Source organism: Ursus americanus, chromosome 2, assembly GCF_024610735.1.
Source record: "Ursus americanus isolate L20-20 chromosome 2, mUrsAme1.1.p, whole genome shotgun sequence".
NCBI lineage: Eukaryota > Metazoa > Chordata > Mammalia > Carnivora > Ursidae > Ursus > Ursus americanus.
Window position 1 is genome coordinate 36,896,129 of NC_142128.1, and position 20,457 is coordinate 36,916,585.

Here is a 20,457-nt window from a genome sequence, read left to right on the forward strand (position 1 = left end):
GAAGCTGCTACGCTTTTTTATTTTTTTTTAATTTTTTGAGAAAAAGAAACTGATAAAATCTCTTTCCCTCACACTGAGCAGCTAAAATGTGAATGATTCTTCAAAACAAGCTTACCTCCTGAGGCTGACTGAATACACTCTGGAAATCTCCAAAAGATGATGATGAGAATTCCCCAAAGATCTTCCTGAAGAGCTCCTCTGGGTCGACAGTGGGGCCTCCCTTCCAGTAGCTCTGTCCGGAGCTGCCAGCCCCAGGATCGAAGCCAGCAGAGCCGTACGCATCATACTGCTTCCTCTTCACTTCGTCACTCAGCACCTACCGGAAAGGCCCAACAATCAGGCGCCCCTGAGTCTCCCAGAGCCAGAACACGAACACGAGTGCACGCCAAGTACAGACAAGGGTATTATAGCAACATTAAATTTCCTGGTTTTAACAAATGTACTGTGGTCATACAAAAGAGTGTTCTTGTTCTTAGAAAATACACACTGGAGGACTGAAGAATAAAGAGAGATGTCTGTGACTTACTCCCAAACGGCTGGGGGGATGCGTACACACAAAGAGCAGACATGCAATACTCTACATATCCTGAACCCCTCAGACACTCGAAGTCTGGGGAGGTCACTATGGAATGGCTCAGCAGTCGTCTACAAGTACGTGCTTTATTCCTCTGATTATATTTCAAATTCCTCAAGGCAGCCTTCTACTTTTACAATCCCCACCAGCCCCATGAGACAGTGATGCCCTAAGTAACAGGGTCATCAAGTAAATTTGGGATTAATTAATCCAACCAGGAGCTCCAAGACCCGGCTATAAATCCAAATGACCTGGGAGCTCTGTTAATACAGATGATTAGATCCTGTTTTCTACGGAGATGCCAACTGGGATCTAGCGGGAGACCGGGGAATCTTTTCCTCACTGAGGTAATCTGGTGTGGGGAACGCAGCCTTCACACGGGACCTCACGACGTGTCAGGCCACCCTGTGCCACACACTCAGATGCACACAAGTGGCCGAATGACGGCGGCTGCACACACAGGTAGGTTGCGTTACCTCGTAGGCTTCTGCCAGTTGGGAGAACTTCTCCTTGGCTTTGGGATCGTCCTTATTTGTGTCTGGGTGGTATTTCTTGGCCAGCTAAGGGAGGAAACGGTAAATTACTATGGACACAAGATGATGACTAACGCTGGACCCCAAACGACAGTCACAATCTCACCTCCTGTATAGCAGTTGTTTAAGGTTTTGTGACCAACAGTAATTCTTAAAACGAGGTTTAAGACTTTAAAATAAACAGATCTCGGGGCACCTGGGTGGCTCAGTCGTTAAGCGTATGCCTTTGGCTCAGGGCGTGAGCCCAGGGACCTGGGATCGAGCCCCACATCAGGCTCCCCTCTCAGCGGGAAGCCTGCTTCTTCCTCTCCCACTTCCCCTGCTTGTGTTCCCTCTCTTGCTGGCTGTCTTTTTCTCTGTCAAATAAATAAATAAAAATCTTTTTAAAAATAAATAAATAAATATAAAAATAAAATAAAATAAACAGATCTCTGAACAAATCTGAAGCATATACACATTCTTCAACCACAACAAATGTCCACCAAAAATAACAACTGATTCTTCAGAACTTGGACATCTTTAAGAAAGCAGTGTAAAACAGTGTGTCTGACAGACTACCATCTACGTAAAAAGAGAAGACACTAACGATCAGCTGTATAAACTATTCTGGAAAAACACACAACAAACTGGTAACACTGACTGCAACAGGAGGCATGTAAATAAATGGGAAGGAGAGAGACTTTCCACCGTATACTCCTCTGTACTTTTCAAATTCTGAACAAAGGAAATAAACCGCCTATTCAAAACACAGGTTTAAATATTAAAAAACTTGCGAGGCTGTCCAGAGCATACAGGTGTGCTGAGCCGCTCTAAAACGAAGGTGACCTGGGGCGCCTGGGTGGCTCAGTCATTAAGCGTATGCCTTCAGCTCAGGGCGTGATCCAGGGTCCTGGGATCGAGCCCCGCATTGGGCTCCCTGCTCTGCTGGGAGACTGCTTCTCCCTCTCCCACTCCCCCTGCTTGTGTTCCCTCTCTCGCTGTGTCTCTCTCTGTCAAATAAATAAAATCTTTAAAAAAATAAATAAATAAAATAAAATAATAAAACGAAGGTGACCTTCTGGCTGCTCTGAGCAGTGCCGTGCACGTAGTAGGTGGTCACTGTGTGTGCTGTGGCTACTGGTGCCTTTGAGTCTCGCTTACCACAGGTCCCTCACATGAGGGAAGGAGGAGCACAGAATGCTAAGCTTACTGGAGAAGCCACATGGCTCTGGCTGCAGTCAGGGTGCAGGAAGTTAAGCGCACGGCCTGAGGGTCACGGCGCACAGAGCCACTGTCTGCTAGCCCTGAGACCTTGGGCAGAAAGTCGCTAAGCACAATTTCCTCATCTGTAAAATAACCATAATGGCACCTACATCACAGGGTTGTGGTGGGGATAAAATGAGATAACACATATTCCAAAATGAGCACGAGGCACGGCACACAGTAACATTCAACATCAGCTATTATTAGAACATAGAAGGGAGCAGAAGGACATGTTCAGGAGGTGGGGGCATCTAAGAAGTTCTGACAGGAATTTTAAATTGTCAGTGATGAGCCAAAACTTACTGACTGATATCCGTATACCCCAAATCATCAGTATGACCACTGTGAAATACAGCACTGAAGCAGACAACCACAGAGCTCACACGTGAGGTACTATGTCCATGGCTTAGGTGAAAGGAACGAGAGGAGACATATGTAAACAGTACGTTTGTGCCAAGTAAAGACAACATGGCGTCATGGCTCAGAGTGCCAAATGAGGACCCAAAGGAGTTCAAATTCAAGAAAGTACTAGGACAGAATGCGGGGGGCATGCTGGAGACACAAGTACAACAACCACAACACAAAACGGTCTCATTTTAGGCAAACATGATCATGTGAGATTCATATGGTTTCAAAGGGAGCTGGGTACATTTTAATATAACATTTAACATAATTTTTAAAATTAAAAAAAAAAAAGAGGGGTGTTAGGACATTATCCAAGTCTTGAGAAACATGACAGGATTATCTTCTGTGACAGGGAACTCACTTCCACCCAAGGTGGCGTGCACCATGACCAACAGCCCTCATTGATGGAGAACTCTTCATTACAGTAAGCCTAACTCCTGCTTTTAGTTCATAGGTAACTTTAATCCTCTTTTACAAATCGGCCTGGCAAATAACTGAGGCTAGATACCTTGACCCCCTAGAGTCCTCTCTTTACACTAAGGATCAAACAGCTCTCAATCTTCCACAGTAGCAAAAGAAAGCAATACAAGTCACTAAGCCTGCAAAGAAAGAACTGGTCATGTGGTACACAACTCTGGTTTCCAGGAGGATAGAGGGTGCTGGCAGGTTGCCAGAAACATCCACCCACTCCCCAAAGTCAAGGAGACAGAGCAAAGGCAGCACCAGGAGAAGCTCCGCCGTTGCAGAGTGCAGCTCTGCTGGCACCTCTGAACTCAACCTGCTTCTGGAGATGCGGGTCCTCACACCAGCTCATGAAAGCAAGGTCAGAGGCTGTGTGTTAACCCAGAAGCAGGGTCTCCGGGAACAGCCAGTAGATCACCTGGGCCACAAAGCTGTCCGAAAAGCCAAGGCAAGACATAGCGGTATACTCATGAGATTAGCTTAAGGAAAAGAGAGCTCTTTTGTGGTGTTTTAGCCTCATGTACGACACGTATTGACTGATGGGGCCTTGACCGTATGTCATAGCCTCTCCAAGCCTGTCAGGAGGATGAAATGATGCAATACACACAAAGCTTTCATCAAGGTCTGACCCCAGAAATTTCTCTATAAAGGCTACTTTAAAAATGTCCATTTTTAAATTGCACAGCTTTTCATTTCCACGCCTAAAAATATGAGTGGTTCCCTACTCTCTTTTTTTTTTTAAGATTTTATTTATTTATTTGACAGAGAGAGGCAGCAAGAGAGGGAACACAAGCAGGGGGAGTGGGAGAAGGAAAAGCAGGCTTCCCGCTGAGCAGGGAATCCGATGCTGGGATCATGACCCGAGCTGAAGGCAGCCGCTTAACGACTGAGCCACCCAGGTGCCCCTCTTTTTTTTAATCTTAAAGATTTTATTATTTTTAAGTAATCCCTACACCCAACATGGGGCTCAAACTCATGACCCCAAGATCAAGAGGTATATGCTCCACCAACTGAGCCAGCCAGGCGCCCCTCCCTGCTCTTTCTTAAATTAAGTTTCTGGTGCTTACAAACAGCCTCATGTGTCCCACTAGTTTGGCCCCAGCCTCCATCATTTCACTCCTCTCCCACTCTTACATCAGGAGCCTTACCCTCCAGCTCAAAAGAAGAAGTATGTTATTCACTATCCCAAGCCAGGGTCTCTGCTTCCTACCCCCTGCCTTTGCTCATTCCATTACAACCCAGTAATGGACAAAGAATCTGAACACATAAACAGCAAATGGCCAATAAGCACACAAAAAGATGCTCAACATCATCAGCCACCACAGACAAGCAAACTAAAACCACAGCGAGACACCACTTCACACTCACTAGGGTGGCTATAACCAAAAGCACAGACAAGAACGGTGCTGCTGGGGATGTGGAGAAGTCGCAACCCTCCGATGGTGGGAATGTAAAATGGTGTGGCCGTGGCGTTTTGGAATAGTCCAGCAGTCCCTCGAGAGGTTAAACATGGATTTATCATGTGACCCAGCAATTCCACTCCTAGGTATATGAACATACGAGAAATGAAAACATAGGTCTACACAAAACCTATACGTGGATGTTCCCAGCAGCACAACTGATAAATAGCAAAAAAGGGGAAACAAACAGGACACCTGGGTGGCTCAGTCGGTTAAGTGTCCAACTCTTGGTTTCAGCTCGGGTCATGATCTCAGGGTCGTGAGATCGAGCCCCAAGTTGGGCTCCATGCTCAGCGGGGAGTCTGCTTAAGATCCTCTCTCTCCCTCTCCCTCTGCCCCTCCCTGCCATGTGCACATGTGCACATTCTCTCTCTCTCAAATAAATAAATAAATCTTAACTAAAAAAAAAAAAAAAAAAAGACCTAAAAAAATAAATAAATAAAAATAAAAATCTTTGGTTCTGCCTCTCCTTTTTCTGAAGCATTAACCATCAGAGCACTATGGCCTTGAGGAACAGTCCAGTAACACCTACTGTTCTCACCTCATTGTACACTGTCAGCCGCATGGAACCCATACGTATGGGCAGATACGCCTCACTGGTGAGCAGACTAGACCAACAGCATCCCTTCTACAGTCTTGTCCCTAAAATCTGGCTTCCATACAGACCTGGTAATAGGCTTTCTTGATCTCCTTCTGGCTGGCATTTCGGGGCACTCCTAGTATCTGGTAATAATCCTCTTTGGCCAAAGGGGAGCTTGTGTGGAAAGAGGCAGTACAAACAAAAGGGTAACTTTTTACTCCTAAAAAAGAAAAAAGGAAAGAAAATCACTCCGGGAATGTGCTCAACAAAAGGAAATTGTGAGTAAACAACCAGACAGGTTATACCTGTGAAGGAACGGAGATCACAGCATTGGAGTCGGCCTTCCTCCAAGCCCTCTGGAGACCAAACTCACTGCATTTCAAAAATGGCCAAGGCCACTGTATACAATGAATATAAAACAAGCAGCACTGGGCAGGGCTGATTCTGCTCAAACACAACACAATGAAGTGGTACACCCCAGATGGAGGCTGCACCTGGGGGATAATTAAAAAGGGACCTAGTCCCACTGTTACATTACCTGAGCACCTGCCACGTCTCCCCCAATGCTTAACAATTCCCCAAGTTCTTTCCTTCCACCACGCAACCCTGGGGATCTATTTCTGGGGTGGTTCTCAGAGGGTGGTCCCTGCACCAGCAGCACCATCAGTTTGTTGGAAATGTCCATTTTCAGGCCCCACCCCAGGCCTGAATCAGAAACTCTGGAGGTCCAGTAGGCTATGTTTAATAAGCCCTCCAGGTGATGATTCTGTCACATGCTCAATTTGAGAAACACTGTACTAAAGATATGGTTCTTCGTAATTACAAAGTCACAGATCGAAGAGAATCTGATAAAAGTGCTGTTCCTCCCCTCAAAACAATACACCTATATAGACACACAGGGTTAAAAGGCGCTATGCCTGAACCTGTTTACCCCAGAGCAGCTAACGGGTCAAAGCCCAAGGCAGGTAGCCATATGCCCTTTCATGCTTCTGGCATCAGCACCAGGAGGAACAGCCACCAGCAGACACACACTGCCCCACTCGACTGCCCTCCGTACATGTGGTAGAGAACTAAGCTGGACTGGTCTGTCACCAAGTGAAGCAGGCAAGGCCACCCCACACCTTGAGCCCTGCCTAACCCCCAACCCATCCTGCGACAACTGAAGATAGGGAGGGCAGGGCTGAGGGTGGAAGGGAGTCATGTTAAGGCATAAGAGTCACAACAGCTCCAGGTTTCCAAGTCAACTTCTGCCTACAGAGAAGCTTCTGGATTCACCATTCATTCATTCAGTAAATACTCATTGAGTATCTACTACTCGCCAGGCCCTGGGTTCTGTACCGGGAATAGGTAGCAAACCATTGAAAGGAACTGCCCTTCTGGAGCTTATGTGTATTCAAGATCTTAACACTATAGTAGGCACTGAGGATACAAGATGAAGAAAAAAGCCAAAGCCAGCACTTTCAATGGGCTTACAGTCCTGCAGGGGAGTGTGGGAGGCAGTGTGCAGAGACATAAGTACACAAGGACATGCAGAGTCATGTACAGAGTCACCTAATCAGGGTTTCTTAAACTCACATTGCTGATGATGGGATTGGATTCCTCCCGGTGGAGGGGCTTTCTTATTGTTATGGGCTAATTGTGTCCTCTTCCCCCAAATCACATGTTGAGGCCCTAATCCCCAGTGCCTCAGAATGTGACAATGCTTGGAGGTAGGGTCTTTAAAGACAACCCTGCCAAAACATTGATCTTGGACTTCTAGCCTCTATAACTGTGAGGATAAATGTGGTTCTCTGTTATGGAATCCTGGCCAACTAAAATACCTATAAGTCAAAGGATGTTCGGCAGCACCCTAAACAACTACTTGTAAGTAGCACACTCTACTCCCCCTCTACCCCTGCCATACGCTGGCAACTAAAAATGTCTCCAGACATTGCCAAATGTCCTGTGGAGGACAAAATCATCCCCAGTTGGGAACCACTGATGATCCAACTGAAAAAGTTCTGGAAAGGTCTTTTAAGGCAGCTGCTGTTAAGCTGTAGAAATTAACCAGGCTAAGGAAAGGTTTGAATCCTCCCAGAACTACACCTACAGTCCTGATGTTATTTGCAACAGCTTCCCTTTTACCGCTCGAAAGCGCCTCATTTGGCTGCTAAATCATGTATCACCTTTGGTTCACAGGAAAGTCCCTGTGCATTTAGTAACTGTGTGACATAACTAGATTTTACACATGTAAAGGGGTGGTTAGAGATAATGATGCTGCTGATGATTAATGAGGACTAGGAATAAACCGAAGGGCCTTTGAGCTATGGTAAGGAGTCCCGATTTTATCATGTGGGCAACAGGGAGACACTGCAAGTGTTAAACAGGGAATCGACCGGCTTTCCAAGAGAAAGTGCTCTCAACAACAACAACAAACTGGAGGCCTGGGAGACCACTTTTCAAAAATTAATCTGAACACAAAACACAACCAGGGGTGTTGAGGCTATCCAGGAAGGGAGCAAGATCATCAGACAGGAGAATGACTAGAGAACACGACCAACAGCACAATTCAGACACATGGTTGGTTCAATGTTTCCTCCTTCCTTCTCCCACTACAACGGAAGTCATCCAACACAGAGCAGAACCACCAATGCTAAACACTTAGAGGCTTAATACATATTAATTCAATATCGCCTCCAGCAATCTAAGAAAGTTGGTTTTAAATCAAGGCTCCACCATCTTTATGCTTTGTCACAGTCTATGAGCTGTTTAACATCTAGGCTTGAGTTTATCTATACAATGGAATAGCAACAATGTCTATCACACGGAAATGATCCAGGCCTGGTACATGGAAAGGGCTCAATAAATATTAGTTTGTATTTTTATTACAATTACCAACTTAAGGACTTAGGAAAGGCTGTTAAGTGTGCCCTTCAGTTAAAACCATGTGGTGGAAAGAGCATAATCTATTAAAGGACAGTTCTGGGTCTGGGACAACGCTTCTCATCTAGCTTTATGGCCTCAGTTTCCCATTCTTTAAAATGAGAGTGACGACATCCTTCTTGCAGGATTGTTAGCATCAAGCTAAATAGGGCAAAAAGTGCCTACTAGCACCATAACAGGTGCTCACCGAAGAGCAATTATCCTCCCTTCCGGCCAAAAGGTGAAGGGAGGAGACGGGAACGGAATAGGGTAACGGAGCAGCGGCAGGCCGGAAAGAGGTTTCTAGAAATGGTGACAGAGAAGTGAAGGTTGTAGGCCTACGGAGCGTTTCACTACCGCCGCCGGGGGCTCCATGCAGCTCTCCCTTGTTCACCACTTTGAGAAGCCATTTGGGCCTCTCTGCCTCCTGCCTTCCAGTCTCTCCAAGCCATTCCGCATACAGGTCAGAAGACACCCTCCACCCCGCTACCCCCGCAGCCGGATCGAGTCACTCCCTTCCGGGCCTTAGAGCCCCCATTGGGGCTCTGGAACCTGCCCTCACCTTTGAAGCTGACACCGGTTCTCAATGTCAGCAGCGCCCCGGAGCCCCGAGCTCCCAAGGAAGGCGCGAAGGTAGTGACGTTCAGCTTGTGGCCCAGCGAAGCCCCCACCACGCCCCCCCTGGGCGGCAGGGCTCCTCTCCCCGCTGCAGCCGGCAGCCTCGGGGTCCCCACAGCCACTAGCAACCAGCGTGTAGAGCACCGCGCCGCCATCTTGGCCCAGGGACACCGCGCCTGCGCCACCCGGCTCAAGGAGGCCTCGCGAGGACAGCGCGCGGCCGCAGCGACGGCGCTTCCGGAGGCGGGTCCCGATGCGCGCGCACGCACGAACACACGCGTTGCGCACGCGCAGCAGCACTCAGTGCGCTTTTCTGGTTGCCAACGCCGAAATGAGATTTGCCCTGAAGAGTGCCACTAGGTATACTGGCACTGAAGAACCTCGTCATTCTGTGCTGGATGGCCAAGACTGTACCTTATCTGTGTAAAGACGTGGTTGAGAGTAGCCAGGTGTCACTGTTCCGAGGGTCCCGGCGAAGGGCGAGACTACAAATCCCGCCGTGCAATACGGCCGTCAGTCGCGCAGATCCCAGCATGCAGTGCGCGTCTTCCTCCTCCTGACCCGAAACTGAACATCTTGCGTGAGTGTTACCTTGTGTCAGCGGGAGCGCGCGGGGCCTCTTCCCAACTTCCAAAGCCTGGCCTCAGGCTCACCTTTTCCCTGGCTGATTCCTCACGGGGCGGACTTTGATCACTCGGTTTTATCCTAAGCGTGTTAGTCTCCTCCAGTTCTGTAATGAACTTGCCAGTCGCGGAGGGAGAGCCGAGCCCCGCACAAACCAATTTAATAAACGTTGTGAGCACCTACTACGTGTCACTCACGTTCTTATAGACTACTGGGGATACAGCGATGAATGACATGCTATCCCTGCTCTGGGGGAGCAAACGATGAATCGAGAGAGACAGGGTCCTTAGCAACTAACATAACATGATCAATGCTGTCGTGGATATAAACAGTGTTGGAGGTGAGGAGTTTCTGAAACAAATTGGGGGGCCTGGGAAGTGTCAGGGAAGGCGTCGAGAGGTAACATTCCAGTTGGACTTTGATAGCAAGTGCGTCAGGAGGGGTGGAGGGGTGGAGGGGTGGAGGAAAAGTGTTCCAAGTAGCAGGAACTTCCAAAGCAGATGTCTTAGAGGTGTGAAAGCGCTCCAGTATGTTTAAGCCCTGAACTTCGGTGTGTGACTGGAGAAGAGGCTAGCTAGGTAAACCCGGCCTAGTAAGCCTTGCAAAGAAATTTCAACTTAGACGCACCCCCCCCACGACTGCCACCCGCAAACAATAAGAAGGGAACCTGAGGGTTCACTGAAGGGTTGAAGATTGATACGTGCTCCTTGCCCCTTCTGCCCATTGTACCCAAATTTTTGTGGATGTGGATGTTAATCTGGGTAATAGCCATAGTTTTCATTGATAAGATTCTCCACAGGCTCTGAGAAAAGAAGGTTTAAATACCACTGGCCTGGGGCGCCTCCCCATGGCCCAGCTCCCTGCTCAGCAGGAAGTCTGCTTCTCCCTCTGCCTCTCCCCAACCTCCCCCACCCCACCCCACCCCACCCCACCCCCGCTTGTGTGAGCGCGCTCGCTTGCTCTTTCAAATGAATAAATAAAATCCTGAAAAAATAAAAACCATTGGCCTAATGAAAAAAGTTACAAGGCTATTGTAAAATACAGGGAGTAGTTGAGAGTCTGGGCTAAGGAACCTAGAGATGAGGCATTTTAGAGAAACAAGGCAGAGGTTGTCAACGTGGGAAGTGGAGAAAAGAGTTTATTTAATATGTTCAACCAACATTTAAATGTCTTCAGCATAATGGTTAAGAGTATGGGCCCTGGAGTCAGATTGCTTGAATCCCAGCCCTGCCACTTACCAACTGTGGGTCCTTGGGCAACTTCCTTTACCTCTCTGCCTCAGTTTCCTTTCTCTAAAATGGGGACATAATGGTAACTACCTCAAAGGATCATCTGAGGAATGAGTGAGATAATCCACATAAAGTCTTCATACAGTGTTTGGCACATAGTAAGTTCTCAATATATGTTAGCCCTACGTGCCAGGCCCCGTGCTAAGCACTGAGAATACCAAGCAGAACTCAGGCACAGTTACTTGCATACAAGGAGCCCAAAACCTAGGGGGGAAGAGTGGTGGAGGGTGCTGCATGAGAAGTAAAACTTTCAGTAATAAACGTGGACAACAAGAGGCAAAAGGACTTTCAGTTACCACCTCAGAGTGAGTTAGGAACTAGTGGAGGGCTCACTAATATGAAAACTTTGTCAGCTTTGTAACTTCCTCATATTTTTGGCACTTTAGTTTTCCCCCCATCTATTTCCCCATAGTGATTAACAGTAAAAAATCACACTAAAAGGGGGAGTGTGTTCTTGTTTTAGGGAATAGCAGGAAGGCTGATTGCAGGGGAGCCCACATTCCCTCTCAGGAAGCAGAGAACCCCCAGGAAATGCAGTGAGTGCCGGTGACTACTGAAGGAGAAGATGGGTTTTTGGGAAGCCACCAGAAAGACGCCCTGATGAGATCAGCGTGGGCCTGTATGAGGTCCCTTTTCACTGCTAGTCACTATAGAGAGGCAGGAGATGATACAATTAGTAAACATGGGTAAGTTACAAAGCTCTGGAAATCTTCACAACAGAGGTCCTTGATCCATGGTACCTGAATTACCTTGATTGGATAGCTGGTTGGGGGGACAATGAATAAGCTTCTTTCTGTTCCCCTAACACCAAGCTGAAAAACCCAGGTGCTGGTTTGGAGAGAAAGATGATGAGTCACTGTTGTTTGGACTTACCATACTTGAGATGTCTATGGGACCAATTTCAGACTTGGTGGCTATGGAGAGATCTGAAAAATTCAGCTATGTTAAGAACATTTTCTTTCCAGTTCACAAAGAGCTTTGTCATATTTTCTATTTTGATCACAATCCTGTGAGGTAAGGCAAAGACTATTCCTGTATTTACAAATGGACTCCCTTCCCCCCACATCCCCTGCACACAAGAAAATCAGCTCTGAAAGATGAAAAACTCGTCCAAGTTCACAGAGCTAGTGTGTGGAAGAACCAAGATCCACACCCAGACCCCCTAACAAAACCCAGAGCTCTTCCCTTTAAACCATGCACCTCCCTGTCTTTGTGATCCATAGTTCCTAATCAGATAGCCCCAATTAGTTTACAGAGTACTTTCTTATGCTGAATTTCCTCTGCTTCTTACTACAAAAGGGAGGCAGGGCAAGTATTTATTACCACCCCACCTGCAGAATGTTTCCCTGCCTTCCAAGGACTTCAGCGGTGACAGTACACAACATGACCCATCCCAGGCTTGTTGCCAAAAACTGGGAGAAGCACATGGGCCACAGCTACCCACACCCACCCCCCCCAGGCAGAATGTGTCATGTGTCCATCACCCACTTCCCCCCTTCTCCCGACTAAAGCCAAAATCTTTAGCTTTAAGGAGAAGCAAATGGGGGTGCCTGGATGGCTCAGTCGTTAAGCGTCTGCCTTTGGCCCGGGATCGAGCCCCACGTCCCCCATGTTCTGGTCCCTGCTCAGTGGGAAGCCTGCTTGTCCCTCTCCCACTACCCCTGCTTGTGTTCCCTCTCTCACTGTGTCTCTCTGTCAAATAAATAAAATCTTAAAAAAAAAAAAAAAAGGAGAAGCAAATGTTATTTGCAAAAGGCACACGAGGCTCATAAGCATCTTCCCCTCTGCACTTGTCATTGCACTGTTCCATTGGGCCCTTCCCCCCTCCCCTGAGGCAGTGAGATCAGTGAGAGCTAGTACAGAGGTTTTGTTTTGTTTTTAAGTTGATTTACTTATGTAAGCACCTCTACACCCAATGTGGGGCTCGAACTCCTGACCCCAAGATCGAGTCTCACGTTCTTCAGACAGCCAGACAGGCGACCCTAGTAGGGAGTTTTAAGTATGGTCTCTTCCGTGACTTCCGGCAGATGGTGACCATCCAAGCCGCAGTGGGACTAGCTGAGTCCATGGCTACCCAATGGGATGGCTGTTCCCCTGCCCAAGTGAGTGAGGATCCCTTCCAGGGAAGACAGAAGGGCCTGAGCCAGTCTCTGCGGAGACAATAAAAGGCAGCTGTTTCTCTAGCTGTAGCATTTCCTTTCCTTCTCAAGTGACTATAGCACAATTCCAATAGTCGAGATGTGTGACCCAGATGTTCCCCGGCATGAACGACATCTGCTGTGGGAGCAGTTCCCTGCAGAACAAGGAGACAAACTGTCCGTGCCTTTGTCGCCTGTGTGTTCCCCAGTGGGACCTCTGTGCTAATGACTTCCTAATAAATCCTTTAAATAAACCACAGGTGTTTCTGGCTCGCAGCTAAATATTCTTCTGCCCAAAAGGGGCTTAAACTTAAGCAATGTTTCACAAACCTAAGAAATGAAAGGAAATCTTTTAAAGGAAAAAAAAATCAGACACCGAGAATAAAGCCCTGAATCCTCTGGCAATCAGTGGACTCCAGTGTGAAAAGCATCACATTAGAAAATGACAGTCTTTTCTATGAAAACGCCTTTTAGTTGTAAATTATCAACACAAAAGTTAAATTTTGTGACTGCTAAAATATTTCACATTACTGTAAAAAATCACAACAAGGGCGCCTGGGCGGCTCAGTCGGCTGAGCGTCTGGGTCCTGGGATCGGGCCCTGCATCGGGCTCCCTGCTTAGTGGGTAGTTTGCTTCTCCCTCTACTCCCTGCCCCTGCTCATGCTCTCTCTCTCTCTCACTCTCTCTCTCAAATAAATAAATAAAATCTTTAAAAAAATCAAAACAAATCACTAGGTGTAGTAAAGTTTCAGAGCCCTAGGAACATGTGGGTACGCCTCCATTTGAGAAACAACAAAATAATGCCAAGTGCACTGTCATGCTGGGATGGGATATGGAGCATTTTTTCCAATTTTTGAAATGTATTTTGTTGCATAATTCTTTTCTGTGCTGAGAACTACAAGTGTTTTTCTGCACCAGCTCCTGAAATAAGCAAGGCACAGCTTAAGGTACGAAAAATTTTTTTAATGTTTTCAACGTGCATTTATTTTTTATTTTTTAAGATTTTATTTATTTGACACAGACAGTGCAAGCACAAGCAGGGGGAGCAGCAGGCAGAGGGAGAAGCAGGCTCCCCAATGAGCAGGGAGCCTGATGTGGGGCTCAATCCCAGGACCCCGGGATCATGACCTGAGCCGAAGGCAGACGCTTCACCGACTGAGCCACCCAGGTGCCCTCAACATGCACCTTAAACAGTCATTTCAGGGGCAGATAACTAGATCTAAGGAATTTGTTGTTGTCACTGAATCCATCCATTGCTGTCTTGCAAAAATTCTGACTTATGGAAACCACCAACTTCACAGAAGATTAAGAGAACATCAGGATGGAAACTTCTTTTCTTTGGCATCACGGTTTAAAATAAGGAGGCAGCCTGAGGCTCTTTCAACGTTTTTGTGCCTTATTTTTCTTCCCTATTTTTTCCTCACTGCCCTTTTCTCTCTGCTAATATCCTTTCAAGTACATAAGGTGTTTTGTTTTCTAGAAGGAGAACTTCACTATAATGGTTCCTAAATTCTAGTTCGTTTGCTAGTGATTATTCTTGGAAACAGCACCTGTGAAATGTAAATCGTCCCACCCCAAGTTAATCAGACATCCTTGTTTTGCTGGAATTGGATCCACCTTTCGATAAACCATCCTTTAGGGTAGAGGGAGGTCTTCCAGTTCCTTGTAGACAAACAGCAAAGTGGAGTCACTAGTAGTATAAAGAAACAAAGCCGATAATTTATAGGCTCATGGGACTGCAAGGAATCTTGGAGACTGTCAGTTCACCCTTGCAAGTCACAATTTATTTGTTCAAGTTTGCAGCAGCCTTTGAGCTCTGAGCTCTCTACTAGAATCACTCTCTCCACCTGGAATGGATCTGGGAGTGCATGAGATGGCCAGTCTCTGGGCCTTGACATTGTGTCTCTTCCTTCTCCTTGCTGTGGAGCTTGAGTTGGTGGCTGTGGGAATGAGAAAGCTGACATTCTTCTATTCTGTTTCCATCAACCCTCGGTTTATGGAAATATAGTCATATGACTCAACATAGCCAAGGTCATGGTTTATATCTCTTCTGGGAAAGAAGGTCAGAGGTCATAAGCCTACGTGCCAGGGCCAGGCCGGTAAAGGATGGGTGGAGTAGTGGCATGTAAGTTGAGGGATCAGTGGGAGTGTGGTGACTGGGAAAACATGCAGTAATGGTGGCAGGTAGTACTCCATGGGCCGATTTTAGCCATGTGGGGATGTGGATCTAGCATTGCCAAATCTTTCCATTTTTCCAGAGAGGCTGAAATCCAAACTTTTAGGAAATTTCCCAATTTTTAAAACATCACGTGAACCAACTAAAACGTATCTGTGTACCAGATTTGGCCCACGACATATCCATTTGTTACCTCTGGGCGTTAAAGACTTTTCTGACGTGCCATTTAGGCCCACCTGACATAGTGAGAAAACAAAGCAAAACAAAAACAAACTCAGGGATGGCAATGAGGTGACATCAAGCAACTTTGGAAGGTTTACGTGAAACTTTGGTGTAGAGGTAGTTAATTTATATTTAAAAAAATTCAGGGGCGTCTGGGTGGCTTAATCGGTTAAGCATCCAACTTTGGGTCAGGTCATGATCTCAGGGTCCTGGGACTGAGCCCAGCATGGAGCTCCACATTGAGCCCCATTTCAGGCTCCATGCTCAGTGGAGACTCTGCTTAAGGATTCTCTCCCTTTACCCCTAACCCCCCCCAAATAAATGGATGAAATCTTAAAAAAAAATTTATTGTGGGAAAATGCACATAACATAAAATCCCCCTTGGCCCGTGCAATTCTTCTTTGTCTCTATGATTTTTTGCCTAATCTAACTACCTCACATAAATGGAATCATACACTATTTGTCGTGTTGTAACTGGCTTATTTCACCTGGCACAACATCCTTAAGATTCATCCACGTTGTAGCAGGGGTCAGAATTTCCTTTCTTTTTAAAGCTGAATAAAATTCCACTTATGTATAACCACATTTTGCTTATCCATTCATCTGTTGATGGACACGGTTTGCTTCCATGTTTTAGCTACTATGAATAAGGCTGTATAAATACTGTGTATAAATGCTATGTATAAATACTGTATAAATACTATATATAAATACTACGAACACGGTTGTATAAATATGCCTCCCTGAACCTGCTTTCAATTATTTGGGGTATATACCCAGAAGTGGAATTGTTGGATCATATGATAATTCTATTTTTAATTTTTTGAGGAACTACCATACTGTTTTCCACAGTGGCTGCATCATTTTACATTCTCATCAACAGTGCACAAAAGCTCCAATTACTCTACATCTTCACCAACACCTGTTATTTTCCGGAGCTTTTGTTTGTTGATAGTAGCCATCCCATTGGGTGTGATGTGGTATCATAATAGTTTTGATTTGCATCTCCCCAATGGCTAGTGATGTTGAGCATCTTTTCATACCCTTAATGGGCATTGGTATAACTTCTTTGGAGCAATGTCTATCCAAGACTTTTGCCAATTTTTAAAAAAATATTTTATTTATGTATTTGGGGGGGGGGCATGAGCAGGAGAAGAGGCAGAGGGAGAAGGAGAAGCAGATTCCCCGCTGAGGGTGGAGCCACACATGGGGTTCCATGCAGGGCTTGATTCCAGGACCCTGAGATCATGACCTGAGCCGAAATCAGACACCTAACCAACTGAGCCACCGAGGCACCCCAGAAATTTGCCAGTTTTTAATTTAAGTGGTTTGTTTTTGTTGTTGTTGACTTTTAGGAATTCTCTATTATATTCTCCATATGAATCCCTTATCACTCACATACACAATTTGCAAATATTTTCTCCCATTCTGTGGACTGCCTTTTTACTCTGTTGATGATATCTTTTGAGGAACAGATTTTTAAATTCTTCATGATTTATTTTTTTTCTTTTTTGCCTGGATCTTTTGGTGTCATATCAAAAACAAAAAATCATTGCCAAATCCAGTGCTGTGAAGCTTTTGCTCTTTGTTTTCCTCTAAGATTTTTATAGTTTTAGATTTATAGTTGATTTACATGTGAATCGCAATGCATAATGCCTGAGTGTCCCCCACCTAGGAGGTTATAAGTCAAATACTGTTGATGCAAAAAGAGGTTACTGCATACCATAGAGTTAATCTATAGTAATGGATGGTGTTAAACTATAAATAATTGTAATTCTAAAAGCAATATCTGGTATGGAGGAACCGTGAAAACATAAAAGTATTCTGCAATCCAGTAATCCCACTTCTGGGTATATATCCAAAAGAACTGAAAGCAGGGCCTTAAAGAGAGATTTGCACATCCACGTTCATAGCAGCATTATTCACTACAGCCAAGAGGTGAGAGAACCCAATGGCTGTTGATGGATAAACAAAATGTGGTATATTAATGGTATATAGAGTGTGGTGCATACAGTGGTATAATAGACCTCACAAGGACGGAAATCCTAAAAAAATAATGACAAAAAGGGGGCACCTAGCTGGCTCAGTCAGTAGAGTGTTGACTCTTGATCTCCTGGCTGTGAGTTCAAGCCCACATTGGGCGTGGAGCTTACTTTGGAAAAAAAAAAGGGGGGAAGGAAATACTGTCACATGCTACAAATGGAAGAACCTGAGGACATTATGCTAAATAAAATAAAGGACAGATAGCGAGCGACTTCTCTTACATGAGATAACGAAAGCAGTCAGACTAGGGCCTCCTGACTGGCTCCAGTCAGAGGAACATGCGACTCTTGATCTCGGGGTCATGAGTTTGAGCCCCATGTTGGGTGTAGAGAGTACTTACAAATGAAATCTTGAGGGCGCCTGGGTGGCTCAGTCGTTAAGCGTCTGCCTTCAGCTCAGGGCGTGATCCCGGCGTTATGGGATTGAGCCCCACCTCAGGCTCCTCCGCTGGGAGCCTGCTTCTTCCTCTCCCACTCCCCCTGCTTGTGTTCCCTCTCTTGCTGGCTGTCTCTCTCTCTGTCAAATAAATAAAATCTTTTTTAAAAAATGAAATCTTAAAAAGCAAATGAATAAATAAAGTAGTCGAACTAATAGAAAGTAGAATGGTGGTTACCAGGGTCTGGTGGGAAGAAATGAAGAGCTGTTGTTTGATGGGTATAGAATCTCAGTATTGCATGAAAAGGTTCTGGATACCTGTTGCCCAACATTGTGACTATCCCTAACACTATTGAACCGCACACTTAAAAACTGTAAATCTTACATGTTTTTTTACCACAATTTTTTTTGGAAAAAGAAGCAATAGCAGCAGTAACTGAACACCACAACCAACAGGAGACTGCACTGATGGTACCTTTTCCAAAGCTGCTGGAATTCCAGAGTCTGGAGAGTAGGCTCCTTGGGAAAGTTGTATCCAGCGCCTGCTGGATTGTTCAGAATTCCAAATCCCAGGCCTCAAGTCAACTCCACTGGCTTCCTATTTTTAGTTTACGGTGATCGAGCACTCTTAACTCACTGGGTAGGATACAGGTAGGAAGTAGGCTTTTAGACCTCACAGTTTACTTGTGAAAACTGAAAAAAAAAACTTGCATCTGGGGGTCCGTTGGTGCCCTCCACCACCGCAAAGCCTTCAGAATCACCCCGTGGGCAGGTTCCTCGGGACAGGCTGTCCTCAGCCACAGGCTTCGGCAATTTTTGCCGCAGTAGTTCTCATTCTTCAGATCAAAGTCCCTTTTCCAGACACGCCTGAGCAGGTGTTCTGCCTGTTCTAAAGCAGAAAGCGTATTCTGGAGTTCGTTTTCAAAGCAAAGAGAAATGCTCGTGGAATGAATGGCCCCAGGTGGAATGAAGCTGTTCTCTTTTCTTCCTGAGTGGCTGGGCGACTTAAGCAAGTCATTGGTGAGGCACAGGCGCTCTGAAAGGTATTCATTTCTCTCACCTTTCTCCCTTTCCGTTTATCTCTAACTCGTACTTGGTTTCCTTGCAGGGGTCAGTCCTGCCCCACAGCGCCCAAGGCCTGCAGCCAAGACGTGCTCTAGTGCGGGAATGCTGAAGGCCGCATCCCCGCCCTCGAGCCCACTGGGCCTGAGCAGGAGGGGTGGGAGGCGGAGGCGCTGGAATAAGCTCCGCGACAGGGATGTGCGTCAGACCTGAGCTCCCCTTCCTTCCCCCGCTGCCACCCGCTATCTGTGTGACCGCGGCCAGCGGCTCCTCTGTCCTGAGCGCGGTCCCTGTCTGCGAAATGGAGCTAGTCCACTTCTGCCCCCTCTCCTACCCGGGGAGGCCGCGTCCTACACGCGGGAGAGCCTCCCGGAGAGGAACGCCTGACTACAAACCCGGGACTAAGCCCCCAACCTTGCGCGCGCCCCGCGGGGTCGGGGGCGGACAGCGCGCCGCACGTGACCTCCCCGCCCGCGCGGCCAGCCCGCCGACATCGGGGCGTGGCCTCGCCGGGCGGCCTCGCGGCGATTGGTCGGAGGGTGGGGCCGGCGGCACTCACCCCCGAGGAGAGATACCCGGGGCGGGGCCCCGTGGGCCGGAGCGGGCTGCGATTGGCCGGGGACGTCCCGGGGCGTGGCCGCGAGCGGCCGCCAGCGGGTGGGGCTGGAGGCGGCGGGAGTCGCGGCTGCTGTCCGTGCACCTGAGAGCCGACGCCCGGTCCTCGAAGCTGCGCCTGCAGCAGTCCCGGTCGCCATGAGTCGCTTCAAGGTGTCCAAGTTCCGAAACACGGAGGCCCGGCCGTCCCGCCGTGAGGTGAGCCCTGCCCGCGGGTCCCCGCGCCCCCGCCCCTCCCCCTCCCCCGGACCCCGGGCGGGGACCCCCCCGAGCCCGCCTGCCCCGGGGCGCCCCCTTCAGGCCCGGGCCCGGTGTCCCGGCTGTTCCGTCGCACCCAGAGGACAGAATCCGGCGCTCCCTGGCCGGCTCTCTCTCTGGCTACTCCGTGAGCGCCGCTATCTGCGGGCTCGCCCGCCTCGCCCCGGGACCCCCGAAGCGGTGCAGCCCGGCCGGGCCGAGGCCTGAGGCCTGCAAGGCTGCCTGCCTTCTCGGCTTCCGGTCGACCTCGCTGGGGACCGCGGCTCGGGCGCTGCTGGCACCAGCTCCTCCCTGCCGCCCCGATCGGCCCTGCCCGGGGCTGGGGTGTGGGAAAGATGCCTTTCTCAACGCTGGGCTTGGCGAGTCCGGGTGTGTCAGCTGAAGAGCGGGAGCCCCTCAGACAGAGGCGCGCCCCTCCCTCGGGTTTCCGCCGGAGCTTCCTTCTCTCGCGGCTGGCGCAAGAGCAGCTCTTCTCTTACTGGGGTGATGCTGCCAGGGGCAGGGTGGGGTCTGGGGAGGCCCGAGGAGGTGGGGCTCAGAGGAAGAGCTGAGCCAGGTGTTGGGGGGCGCCTCGGATCCCCGGAAGGGCAGCCGGCCTGATGAGGGGTGTGCTTCAGAGATGATGCCAGTCCTGGTCTGCTGCTCCCAATATTATTTGGAAGGCTTAGGAACTGACCTCTAGTAAACCCATCAGGAGCAAACGCACAGCCAGGTAGCTGGGGCAGAAGCCCAGTTTTCATCCTCTGGACAGTATTTCCTCTGTACTTCCGTGTGCTCCTGGAACCACAACTGTGAACACCACAGCACTTTCCTTCCTCTGTACTGCTTACAGTTTTGTGAGGGAGACATCCAGCAAGCAGACAGGCCTTCAAGGGCACT

At 47.9% G+C, this 20,457-nt stretch overlaps 2 protein-coding genes across 4 annotated transcripts in view; one reads left to right on the forward strand and one right to left on the reverse strand.

Annotated features, from left to right (window-relative positions):
• The window catches only part of DNAJA3 (DnaJ heat shock protein family (Hsp40) member A3), a 29,616-nt gene extending 20,654 nt beyond the window's left edge, over positions 1–8,962 (reverse strand). The window contains exons 1-4 of one of the 2 annotated variants that reach the window (XM_045784013.2): positions 8,720–8,962; positions 5,343–5,476; positions 1,051–1,134; positions 116–316 (exon numbers count right to left, since the gene is read on the reverse strand). In XM_045784013.2, coding sequence (XP_045639969.1) covers positions 116–316; positions 1,051–1,134; positions 5,343–5,476; positions 8,720–8,930 — 630 coding nt within the window. In that variant the 5' untranslated portion in view covers positions 8,931–8,962. The remainder of the gene's footprint in view (positions 1–115; positions 317–1,050; positions 1,135–5,342; positions 5,477–8,719) is intronic. The other variant, XM_045784014.2, reaches the window with a different exon arrangement.
• A 9,611-nt stretch (positions 8,963–18,573) lies between these two features.
• The window catches only part of CORO7 (coronin 7), a 57,511-nt gene continuing 55,627 nt past the window's right edge, over positions 18,574–20,457 (forward strand). Inside the window, exons 1-2 of one of the 2 annotated variants that reach the window (XM_045784606.2) lie at positions 18,574–18,663; positions 18,752–19,518. In XM_045784606.2, coding sequence (XP_045640562.1) covers positions 19,459–19,518 — 60 coding nt within the window. In that variant the 5' untranslated portion in view covers positions 18,574–18,663; positions 18,752–19,458. The remainder of the gene's footprint in view (positions 18,664–18,751; positions 19,519–20,457) is intronic. The other variant, XM_045784605.2, reaches the window with a different exon arrangement.